At 33.3% G+C, this 13,464-nt stretch overlaps 1 protein-coding gene across 1 annotated transcript; it reads left to right on the top strand.

Annotated features, from left to right (window-relative positions):
• Window positions 1-3,835: 3,835 nt before the first annotated feature.
• Window positions 3,836-12,764, top strand: LOC146915965 (uncharacterized). The gene is made up of 5 exons (XM_085718181.1): window positions 3,836-4,003; window positions 4,352-4,585; window positions 8,049-8,345; window positions 9,159-11,774; window positions 12,446-12,764. The coding sequence occupies exons 1-5, from the start codon at window positions 3,958-3,960 to the stop codon at window positions 12,535-12,537; spliced, it is 3,285 nt and encodes a 1,094-aa protein (XP_085574307.1). The 5' UTR covers window positions 3,836-3,957; the 3' UTR covers window positions 12,538-12,764.
• The last annotated feature ends 700 nt before the right edge of the window (window positions 12,765-13,464 follow it).

Here is a 13,464-nt window from a genome sequence, read left to right as displayed (position 1 = left end):
GTTCGTTGCTTTTGCGATGAATTTGGGCTTGAATTGCAGAGAAAGCGATTCGATGATGATGATTCAAGCTTGAATCTCTGAGAATTGCAATGAATTCATCGAATTGGTGATGAATTTGATTTTCTGGAATTCTAGGGTTTGATAGTGTTCTTTGTGTTCTTGGTGAATTCTGAGATTTTGATCTAACTGCCAAGAGAGAGAAAATCTCTTTCTGTTTCTGTGATTTGATGAGTTGTTGAATTCTTAATGGGGAATGTGATGATTGGGCTCTTATATAGCTGACACTTGGATTTGTAAGCCAATGAAATCCTGCCACCTGGATTTGAACTAAGAAGGGTTCGGCCTTACTGGGTTTTAGCACTTGAGGACCTTTTTGCAATTTATCAAAACTTGGGGCCCAAAATGAAATAACAGAAAAAGGACTTAAAAGCATTAAAAATATTAGAGGACCGAAATGTAAAACTATTAAAGGACTGAAATGAAAATAAAATAAAAATGGAATAAAATTGGTAAAATGGAATAAAAGTAAAGTGAAACACATTTTAAAATCAACAAAAGGACTAAAATGAACCAATTACAAAATGAGGTACTTTAAAGTAACCTCTCTGCCAAAATTTTGAGTGAAATGACCAAAATGCCCCTGGGGACTAAATTGACCCAAAATGAACTCAAATGCAATTTTTGAAATGAATTTTAACATGGAATTAAAGCAAGAAGTTATACAAACCAATTGAAAAGACTCAGAGACAATTTTCAGGGATTAAAAAGAGTTTGAATGCAGGAAATGACTAAAATGCCCTTTTTCATGAATTTTTGCAAATAACATTGAAATAAAGTGCAGTTAATCAAAGATATTTCCAAATGACTTGGACTGCAAGAAAACCTTTTGGATGGTTTGAAATGCAAGAAAATCACAATTAAACATTTTCAAGTAACAACAGTAAATTTCAGATAAAGTAGAGTAAAATATCAGAGTAAAACAGCAGTCAATTACAATCTCTCAAGAGTCAAAGACCCATCTCAGAGAAGAGGAAAATCATTTTGAGCTAGTATTTTTAGGTCCAAAATTAGGGTATGACATATATATATATATATATATGCATGTTGTTTTGGTTATTGCTGAGACGTAGCGTCTATTTCTTGAATATTCGTTATATTCGTGCATTTTATCGCTTTAATAGAAATAGGGCATTACACGAGCCATAGATTCACCACTTCTCAAATGCATACACAAACAATATTGGTGTTTTTAGCAATAAAGTTACCCGAAAATAGTAACAAAATTCTAAAAACGGGTCTCTTCAAAGAGATGAATTTTTTAAAAAGTTTTTGAAAAAGGTTTTTGATTTTGAAAAAAGTTTTTGAAAATCAATTGCACAAACTGGGTCCCACTAGGCGTGCCAATTTGTTTGCCTGCAATTTTGGCAAACGGGGGCTAGTTTTTATTATTACAAGCGAGATCGAACTAGAAATCTCAAGACCGTTGTGCAAAGGTTATTATAGGAATAAAGGTTTGAAAAAAAAGCCACGAAATGCACTGAGGTTGCTTAGAGAATAGGATGGGTTTGATAGTAAAAGACATTGTCTCTCGACAGGTTTGAGATTGCAATTAATAGCTTAAAACAAAGCAAATAAAAGAAAGATAAAAGTAAGTTTACGCACGTAAACTCAAAGAAAAGGTAAAATGCATTGCATTAAAATAAAAGGGGTGGTGTACAAATCAGTTTACATACATTCTATATAACTCATTTCCCTAAATGCTGGTAGTTTGAGTGTTGTAGAATTTTGTATATGATTTGCGACCCATTTTCTGGCTTGGAAACTCTTATTTATACTAAAACCTAGATGGCGAACCACTAACTCCATGATCAGCACTTTCTCCATCTTGGACAACTACCTGTCCCACGTCTCCACTACTTGGAAACCGTTTCATTGCTTAAAATCGTGCCTTCCCGCCCTTTATTACTCTTTCAGCCACTTTGTCGAGACTTTTACTACGCGCCTTAGGCTTGATGTTTCGTCGAGATTCTTCAATTTCTATAAGAAAGCTCTTTGATTCCTGCACAGTAAAAAGGTCAAACAAATGTTGACCATATAAATTGAGCCTGCTAAATTTACAGGCTAACAATGGGAAAAGCTGTTTTGGTCCAAAATGGTTTCAGTCGTCCGTTTCGAAGAATTAGAGAGTGCCTTTGCATAATCTCATTTTCAAAATCACGTTTGGGATAAGTCAATTTCGAAGTTTTGATATTCTGGCTTTCCAAACATATGGAACGGTGATACAAGACAGAAGTGCATTTTGGGAAAATTGATTTTTGGTTCCAATTTGATTTTGTCCTATTTGCATATTCACTTCTCAGAAGCGCGTTTTGAAAAACTATTTTGGTCAAAATTGTGTTTGCAGGAAGCTACTTCCATAAGAGGTTGTCATTGTGAAGAAGAAGAAGAAGAAGAAGAAGAAGAAGAAGAAGAAGAAGAAGAAGAAGAAGAAGAAGAAGAAGAAGGGTGTTTTGTAGTTCTGTGTTCAGAAGCAGGCAATTTGCTATCTCACTGATTGGGCTTGGGCATCCTCCACATTATTGGGCTTCCTTTTCATATCAAATTAGTTTTTCTAATTTTACTAGTTTACACCCCTTGTTTTACTTAGTTCTTGTAGTATGCAAATTTCAATTGTAATTCATTGTATTCCAAACTCAAATTGGTGAATTTCCCCATTTTAAGTTTGAGGGAGGCGGTTAAGATTCTTAGGATTTAGTGTGTTAATTAGGATTAGTTAATACTTAGTTACAAGTTAGTTAGTGAGGTTGGTTACACAATTGGTTAGTCCAATAAATCCTATAAATATGGATTAGTATGTACTCAATTTACATCTTTTTTAATCTATTCATTTCTACAATAAGTTTCTATGAGTATCTCGCACATAAATACTCTTATGTTTGCTATCTTGCTTACATCTATTATTTTTCTCTTTATGATTCCATGATTCTCAACACACCCTTAGTTAAGGGTCGAAGAATACACAAACACTCGTTATCGAAGTTGTGGAGGCTATAGAGACAACAATGATTGACCATATCCAGTTGCTTAATTTTTTTTTTTTAAGGAACTTGCACTATATTCTTGGTTCAATTCCTCAACAACAAAAAAAAAATCTTGGTTCAATATAAGTAAACTACGGGAAAATAAATTATAGGTTTAATAGGTCTTTACCCCTTGTAACATAGGTCATTTTCGGTTTTTTTCCTGTAAATTTTTTTTTTTATTTACCCCCTGTAAAAGAAATTTGTTTTGATTTACCCCCCTAATAGGCCAAACAAAAACGAAAATTTCTTTAAAAAAAATAAAATTGGTTTTTGTTTAGTCTATTAGGGGTAAATCAAAACAATTTTTTTACATGGAGTAAATCAAAAAAAAAAATTTACAGAGGGAAAACCGAAAATGACCCATATTACCGGGGTAAAAACCTATTAACCCTAAATTATATCACTTTGAAAACTTAGCTTCAAGATTCAAAACGAAAAAACAAGAATTTCACATGTCGGTTTACTTGTGTACATCTAAAAATAGCATTTAATCATTTAATGTACACATTGTCTTTTTTGAAGCTTATTTTCAATTTCCAAAAGACTGAGATTATGTTCGTCTTGGTGTATGAGAACGAGACACGTAAATAAAACTAGTTGACACGTGTCAAATTACAAAGGCACAATTGGTTACATCACACGTGTCACTACTTTGAGAAGCCACAACCATGCAAAGGTGGCAAAGCATAGTATCATGTTCTTTTGCTCTTTTCTCTATAAAAACCATAAACCATTGTCTTTAACATTCTCTCGTGCTTACTCAACAAGAACAACAATTGAATTAACTATAGTTACTATTTCTTTTCTTATCAAAATCAAAACCAAAACTTTGTCAAAAAAAAAAAAAACAAAACATAGACTAGACTCAAGAGCAATGCAAGAAGAACATCGTCATCCCCATAGTTCTGCCACACAACAAGGTATTAATATTATTTATGAATTTAATTCATTGGTGTTGTTTGGTTTAATCAAGTTTTTTTTTTATTTTTTTTTAAAGAATTTGGGTGGTATGAAGTTGGTATAGATTTAGTGGCACTTCACATTTCAACCATGTTTTTTATATCTATAAAATTCGAACTTGAGATTTTGTTTTTTTTATGTCTATAAAATTTGAACTTGTGATTTTGTTTAAATGGTCCAATGCCATGATCTTTGATTTAGTTTAAAGGAACATTATAATTCTAGATGTTTTTTTCTAAATGGGCATGCATTTGTTTTCTTATTGTTAACTTGTTATCTTTTGTTAAATTTTGGATGCATGTATATAGTGGCACATGGTACGGTGGAACATCATGATGAACATGAGAAAAAATCGGTTCTAAAGAAAGTGAAGGCAAAGGCTAAGAAAATTAAGGACACAATCACGAAACATGGTCACCATGATGATCATGAGCATGGTCATGATCATTATCACTATGAAAATCAACATATCCCTGATGATCATGACTTGGATGAGGAAGATGATGAGGAAGATCAAGACCCAGAAATCCATGGAGCACCAAGTATTTTTTCTCTCTTTTATTTCCTCTAACACACAAGAAGTATCATTAATCATTAATAACTGTTTTGTTCTTTATTTATCTAGAGAAATAGGAACTACATTTTTTTATGTATATGGATTTCTTCTAAGGACACTCTTTAAGATTTCTCAATTATTTTTTGAAAAAATTTAACACTTCAATTTCTGATGCATTGGATGCACACCATATAAATTTACCATTTATACTCCTTAAAAATTACTCTTAGAACATTCATTAGTATTTCCCTTTCTATATACTAGCGTCCAGACGGGCACTATCGTGCCCGTCTGTCCGCTTTTTCTACTGCACTAACGTATGCATGCATTTAATTATTTTTCTTTGTATAATTTGGTTTTAATTTAACATTTATTTATAGATTACACAGTTGAGGATATAAATTGTTAAACTAAAAGATGTAAATATATATGTTTAGTGTTAAGGTTAGCCAAAACATGTTTGTACAATCTCCCAAAAAAAACTTTTTTGTACAAATTATGAACATAAATAAAAATCATAGATCAAACGTATGCATTCCACATGTCCTTTGTGTGTATATCTGTATGTTTGTTTCTCATTCTTAAAACTTTTGAGAATAAAGAACATCAAAACACTTTGTATTCTCCCTTCTTTCTCCATCTATTCTCACTGGTCCATTGGTCTATATCCAAAAATAGAAGTTAATAAAAAAAGAATAATACAATACATAATACAATACATAAAGAAAAATTAGGACTAAAAAATAATACAATAAATCTCCTAAAAAAATAACACAATAAATAAAATAAAAAAAGGAAGAATTGAACCATAGTGCTCATAATACCATTGTAATTTGGGACTTATTGATACCAACAACGCGCCGCATTTACATCTGGTAGTCGAGAATGATTGTTTCCTTTTTCTAACCCATCCCTTAAATTGCTTTATTCCTCCATACCTCTACACATGTATTTCATCTCCCTCTAAAATTTCTCTCACACAAATTCAAATTCATGAAGTGGTCTCCCAAGACATTTCAAATATTGGCCTTCCACACATCCTCTATACACAACGCACACACACAACAACATTAAAATATATAGAATGCTGCAATGCAAAAGCAGTAGAGAAAAATATGAGAAGAAAATTTTGCGTGACTTTTTTCAAAATCTACAATGTTATACTATAGAGGTTTGTTTAAATTCTATTATGCTATAGTGCTATATAGGGGCGCCATAGCCATTATTTGACAACACTTTGTAGCAAGTAACATACCACCATTACAGTGGATTATTTACTTGCTACGACCACCACAGAGTAGTCGATATTGCATCACCACCGTGAAGTCCCAATCTTCCGTTCGCACATCAGCTCCTAAAAATGCCATCTTTTATTTCTCCACCGCTTATGCTTTCCCTCTTCCTATTCTATAGAAAATAGAATTTTGCAAACAATCAATCAGAAGAAAAACAAATTCAAGCAAAACAGAAGTTAATTATTGAAGAAGTAAGCTTGGTTCTAGAAGTTTTCTTTCTTTATTGAGGGAATGGTTCTGAAAGTTATGAAGTGTTTCCTTCTAGAGATCCACAATTTCAATCTCCCCTTCATGTTCTATTTATTTGTTTGACTATGTGCAGCCATACCCATGTAGTAAAACTGTTGATATAGTTTGATCAATTTGAATATGTAACTACAACAAACCAGAGAAGGAATGTAAAAAGTAAAAGTCATATGTTAGAAGCCATATTTTTAAGCCTTTTAGTCCATTTCAAAATGTATGGAACTTTTTGAACTGGGTAATGCATGATATTATATCATGAGACCTAGTGCTACTTTTTTAAATCAATGACTGGACTGGAATTATTTAAACCAAGTATGACACCATATATATATATATATTAAAAAAATAAAGTGTAATCTCAATTGAAGTGCATTCATCTTAATTTTTTTTTTTTTAAAAGTGCACTGATCAATATTATTTATTATACCATGAGATTTACTTGTAATAGTTGCTCCAAATTTTTAAGGTCCACAACACATAACAATGGTTATCTAAATTTGATTATAAAAATTGAAAAAAAATGACATAAATTTATGGGTATCCAAAAACATGAACGAAATTGAGGGTGTAAAATCCAAATTGAAATTGAGATACTCACCTAAGATCCTAGAGGGTGTCCTCCAAACACGTTATTTATACTGAAAGTAGTAATATAGAAAGATATTAACATAACTTCAACCGATTTTAAGAAGAAAAAACTAAATAAATGAATAATATTCTTGTTCTATACAACTTAGTTACTCTAATTACTATCACAAAAATGCAGCCCCTTTCTCTACGTACTCTTCTTATGTTCACACCCTGCGATAGATAAAAAAGAATGTGATTAAAACTTATAAGGAAATAGTAAAAGCAAAAATGAAATAAAGAGTAAAAATCAATTAATGAGAAAAAAAAGTAACAAAAATAGATTCAGGCAGAGAAGAAGAACAAATAGGGAGTGAAAAAAGGTGTAACCTCTCTAATCACAAATGTTTCATTCACAATTTTTAACAGCAACCATTGGTTAGAGAAAAACAACAAAGTGTAAAAAAAAAAGATCATGGAATATTGTGAGAACATGAAAGAAATGATGATTCCCTCAAAAATAAAAACGAAACAAATGATGATCATAAATAGTGGAATTAGAAACAACCTTCATGGAAGTGCCTGCCGTGCTTTTTGAAAGAATGACTATGTTTTTATGCTCATGGGTAGTTTTGAGTGACCTATATTTGTTGCAGTTTTTTATATGCACGGCAGCGGTTTAATATATCATTAGGAGTCAATTAACGTTTGTTTTTTGTTAGTTGCAACGTGTTTAGTTTGTGATAACCATAATTTGCAGTTAAGTTTTATTGGGTGATTTAAGTGTTAAACCAAGGGCAAACATGGAAAGTAAAATAGGCTACACCAAAACAATGTATTGCCTTTATTAATAGGTATAGATGCATGTTGGAAGAAGATTGTAGCATTTTAATGCAAGATGGAAGAAGATTGGAGCCTTTTAAAATTAAATAAAAAAATTGTTTTTAATACTCACTAAATGATTTAGTTGGTTTCTGAAAACTGATCAAACAATTTGGTCATAAGACAACATATTTGAAATTAAAAATATTCGGTTAATTATTAACACTTAATAATTGAAATCAATTTAGTATTAATATTTTAAAATAATTTTAGATTTATAAAATTTTTAATGTAATTTTAATATTATTATTTGAGTGGTATCGCAGAGACTATTTTGTAGTTTTAAGAAAATTTTGAATTAGTGTTTACCAAAGGGACTAAATGAGGGTCTATCAAATTTCAATAATAGTTATAATAAATCAAATCTTGGAACCAATTTTAAAACAACACTTTGTAAAGGGATCATGAAATAATTTTGATTTCGTACATGTATGCTTACCATTTTATTTTATCTTACAGTTTATGATAGTGCTCCAGCTAGAAATGTGACACCACAAGGGCAAGTAAAAAATACAGGGCAAGGAGTGAATTTTGGAGGTACAACTATAATGGGAGAAGAACATCATCATGAGCCAAGAGTATTAGTTGTTAAACCAACTACTGAAAATATTAATCAAAGTAAATTCACTGAGCCAGCTAGAACAATGCTGCAACCTAAGGTTAATTTGGTGGAAGATCCTCATGCACCAGGAAGTAGATTTGATGCACATGCTCCAGCCAATTATCAAACCAAAGTCACTGATCCAACTGGGGCAGGTAACTAATTAAGTAGGACTGTTGAACGAAGTTGCAAAATTCATTTATTTCCAATTTTTTTATGTTATATATGTTGTAAAACATCTTCAAAATCCTATTTAATAATTTAATAACATGTTGTTATTCATATACATGATTTTTGAAATTGATATTTTGTATAGTCTTTTTTGGCTTGAAAGTTAGTGTTGTGCACATGCATTCAAAGTAGCAAATTGAATACATTGTAGAAAGAGGTACTATCAACTTAGTATGGACAAATATTTGACATGGTCATGACTAATCTTCTATGAAGCACGGATACTAGACACCACACCAACACTTAACAATAATTTGAGCAGGAAAAGTAGATATTGGTAATAATTTGAAGAAAAAAAAATTATAAAATGGAATTGATTGAATGTAATTACATGTGTTGATGTCGTAACATAACTTCGGTCTTTTTTTTTTTTTACTAAAAATAGTGTGCCATTTGATTCTATAAAGTACTATATATGACTAGTGTTGTGCATAAGCATATCCATATAGCAAATTGAATACATTGTAGAAGGACTTTTATATCAGCATAGTGTTGATAAATAATTGACATGATTCATGACTAATATTCAATGAATTATGAACTCGCACATACACAAAATGAGTGACACAGACACGAAAAATTGACAAGGACATTATGTTTCAGTATAGACACACGTGTCATTTGAAATGGTTGAATGGAATGTGGTAGTATGGAAACACTTACAATTTTAACTTTTAACTAATCAAATTTCGGTGTATTTTCCTAATATTTTGTTATTGACAAATAATTGCTAATAGGTGCTGCAGAAATGGATATAAACCCAATTGCAAAATCAATTGACAGAATGACAGTTCACAATGAACCAATACCAACCCACCAACCACATACTCTTCCAACTGTTGCTGAAACACAAAACCCTTCTTTAGGAATCCATAACCAATTTTCTTCAGAGCTCTCTACAGCAACCAAAACACCTTATCCATCATCTACAATAACACATGACCAAAATTTACCACACCTATCTAGTGAAATCAAAACTCAATATCCCCAAAGCCATGAGCAATTCACACCTGTTTTTTCCACTTCAACACAAACTCAACACCCTACTCATCGCCAAAACTTGCCACAACAATTACCGTCTCAACCTATAAATCAGCACCATTTTGCAACAAGTCATGATCAAAACTTGCCACATTTTTCCAATGTGACAAAAACTCAATATCCTTCTGTTGCAAGCCACGATCATTTTACACCACATTTACAACGAACTGAACCTGGACTTGAACACTCGTCGGCCATAAGACATGATCCACATCTGCCACTTTCTTCCGGCGCGATGGAATCTGCATACCCTTCTGCTGGTAGTCATGATCAGTTTAAACCGGAATTGCTAACAACTGAACCTAAGGCTCAACACCAATATGCTACAAATTTGCCACAACATTCAAGTGTAATACCTTCTGCTACAGGTCATGATCATTTCGCGTCACAGTTGTTACCAACTGAGCATAGACCTCATCACTCTTTAAACACAAGTCAAGACCAATATATGCCACCATATTCTAGTGCAACCGAGCCTGATCCTCAACGCCAATCCGCTACAAAATTTCCACATTATTCAGGTGCAGTACAAACTCCGTACTCGTCTTCTGGAAGCCATGATCAGTTTAGGGCAGGGTTACCATCTGAACACCATTCTGCTGCAAGTCATGGTCAATATATGCAGCCACAACATTCTGGTGCAATTAAAACTCAATACCCTTCAGCTGGAAGCCATGAACAGTACAACAAAAACACAACATTTGGAGAGCATCCTCATCTACACCATGAATCAATGGAGAACTCATCAAACCAAAACAACAACAGTTACACAGACAAAATCTACTCTGCAACTTCTGCAATTGCTGATACAGCCGCCGGTGCTAAAAATGCGGTGGCTTCGAAGCTTGGATATGGTGAGAAAGGGGAAAGAACTACTGCTGAAACACCATTGAATCAGGGTAGTTACACAAACAAAATTTACTCTGCAGCTTCAGCGGTCACCGACAAAGCTGCCGGTGCTACAAACGCAGTTGCTTCAAAGATTGGATATGGCAAGGAGACAGGTGAGCAAACAACAGGTGAAAGGCCAACAAGCCAGGTCAGTTACCCATCTGTAACAGCTGCAGTCATAGACAAAGCCGCCTTGGCTAAAAACGCTGTTGCGTCGAAGCTTGGATACGGTGAAGGAGGTGAAACAACTACTGGTGAAACTCCTACAAACCAGAGCAGTTACACAGATAAAATCTATAATGCAGCTTCTGCGGTCACCGACAAAGCTGCCGGTGCTAAAAACGCTGTTGCTTCAAAGCTTGGATACGGTGAAACAAATGAAACAACACCTGGTGAAAGGCAATCAAACCAGACCAGTTACCCCTCTGTAACAGCTGCAGTCATCGACAAAGCCGCCTTGGCTAAAAACGCTTTCGCTTCGAAGCTTGGATATGGTGAAGAAGGAGAAACAACAACAGGTGAAAGGCCATCAAACCAGACAAGTTACCCTTCTGTAACAGCTTCTGTCATTGACAAAGCTGCCTCGGCTAAAAACGTTGTTGCTTCGAAGTTTGGATACGGTGGAGAAGGCAAAACAACAGCTGGCGAAACTCCATCGAACCAAAGAAGTTACACATCTACAGTCGCTGACAAAGCCGCAACAGCTAAAGATGCAGTCGCTTCAAAGCTTGGATACGGCGTAACAGGAGAAACAACAAATGAAACTCCATCAAATCAGAGTAGCTATACAGAGAAAATCTCATCTGCAACATCTGCAATAGCTGATAAAGCTGCATCAGCTAAAAACGCAGTCGCCTCAAAGTTTGGCTTCGGCGAAAAGGGTGACACTGAGACTGAAAGAGTGACAACCTATGGAGAGAACAATAACAAAGAGAAAAGTGTTTCTTCTGGAGTCTCACCTGCTAACATTGCAGTTTCCTTGACAGAGAAGTTATCCCCGGTTACTGGTGCAGGAAGTGAAAGAGTAACCAGGGGTGTAGAACAGGATAAAGGGGTATCAATGAAGGACTATTTCGCAGAAAAGTTAAGACCAGGTGAAGATGATAGAGCTCTATCTGAGGTAATATCTGAGAGACTGTATAAGAAGAATGTAGATGAAGCTGTGGAAGATGTTTATGATGAAGGAGAAGGACGAAATGCGAGGAAAGTGGTTTCTGATGCTGTGCACAAGAGAGGAGATGAAGGAAAGGAATTGCATAGGCCAAGAGGGAAGGTGACTGAGAGTGAAGAAGTGAAGAGGAGGTTAGGAGGTTGGGATGATGAGATTAAAGATGGGGAGTTTGGTAAAGGTATGGTTGATATGGTTAAGGAAACTGTTGGATCTTGGTTTGGGAAACCAGGGGAGAATGAATCAACTCAAGGTTAGTACTTTGTTGCTTCATTTCTTTATTTATGATTCATGGTTGCAAATTATTTTATTTTTTTGGTTTTTGAACTTTATAGTAGTTTTAGATACTAAACAGTCATTTTAGTCTTTGAATTTGTGGTCAGTTTAGTATAATCCTTTTGTGTATAATTTTATAGATCAAACTGATAGATAAAAGGATGATTTACACTTACAGTGTAATAGTTTTTTTTTTTTTTTTAATTTAGTGTGAAAGTGTTTTAATGTTGGTCCATTATAAAAATTTCATCATGAAAATGATTGACTTTCATCATATTAAACTCAAACAATACAAATGGTTGATTTTCATTATATCAAACTCAAAAATTATACAAATCATAATTTTTAGTTATGGTCAGTACATAACTTTTTACATTAAAGATACATTTGATGATTGTACCAAAAAAAAAAAAAAAGATACATTTGATGATGAAACTAACTATTAGAAAATATGTTTTAGAAATAATAGACTAGGAAGAGTTTGTAAAAGTGTTTTGCTGTGATTTTGATACATTCATAGATTACAGTTTACACAATCTGATATATTTAAATCATTTAGTCCAAATATAGAACAGGGATGTTTATTTTTTTTATGAAATTTTTTTGGTAAAAAGTGTGACCTTTGATTTTTAATTTGTGTTATTGTAGGAAGTGGAGGAATGTCTAAGAATACTGATGCAGAGGTTGGACAGGTTCATCAACCTGCAGGTGAAAGAAGACTTCAGGATTCAACTCATTGAAGAATTGGTTTCTTCTGTGAAATATCATAATTATATGTTTATGTGTTTTTTGTACCTTCTTTAAAGTTGTGTTTGTTTAAATGTTTCGATGTTTATTATGATGTTTTGTGGAGACTACAAGACTGTGTTACTATAAGTTTATTGTAATGTTTGGATGCTTATTGTAGTCTCAAAGCTAAATTCCAAGACTATTGGATGTATATCTGAGGTGGTTTGATACATTTCTACATCTAATGACTTCTATGTTCCTATGTGGTGTATTGGAATCTGTATTCATATTGTATAATAGTTAATTTTCAAATAATAGGTACTTGGTATTTGATTGTGATAATTAACTCAATCTTAGTACATGGGCCATAAATCAGTGGAGGGATTCTGAATTTAACATGGCTAGCCACCAATAACCAAACAGTTACCATCCTTTAAACATTAAAGCAACATGTTTTTGTGTAGCCAAAAAAGTACATTAGGTCACTAGTGAGGGATGGATGTGGAATTCGTTATTGAACTATAATTGAACTAAATTAAGTCACTAGTGAACTTCTAAGTAAACTTCTTTTAGGTAAATTAAATTAAACCAAGTTGTACCAAAAGTAAAACAAGAGGGAAGAGACAATTGAGCTATTGCTCCTTCTTGGGAAGGAGTGAAATTGTGAAATGGGGGGGAAACTGGCCGTGAGAATTGGGTATTTAAACGTGTGTATGTTTGGAGTTTTTTTTTTTTTGAAAAGGCAGCGATAAATGCTTATATAAGATTAGTACAGAATGAACAAATAGAAATGATTATTACAATGTACAAGAATGAACACCAATAAAAAAGTCACAAACACAGATAAAAGTAGACCTCAACCACGCCAAACAGGAAAAACCTATAGTAGTCCACAATAAACAGAAAGAGACTAAGAGAGCTGTCAACATATCATTAAA

The sequence above is a fragment of the Medicago sativa genome, chromosome 6 (genome assembly GCF_051527215.1).
Source record: "Medicago sativa cultivar Bolivia chromosome 6, Bolivia_mono, whole genome shotgun sequence".
In the NCBI taxonomy this organism is placed as follows: Eukaryota; Viridiplantae; Streptophyta; class Magnoliopsida; order Fabales; family Fabaceae; genus Medicago; species Medicago sativa.
Note: the sequence above shows the minus strand (reverse complement) of the source record. Positions and strands in the feature narration are given on the sequence as shown.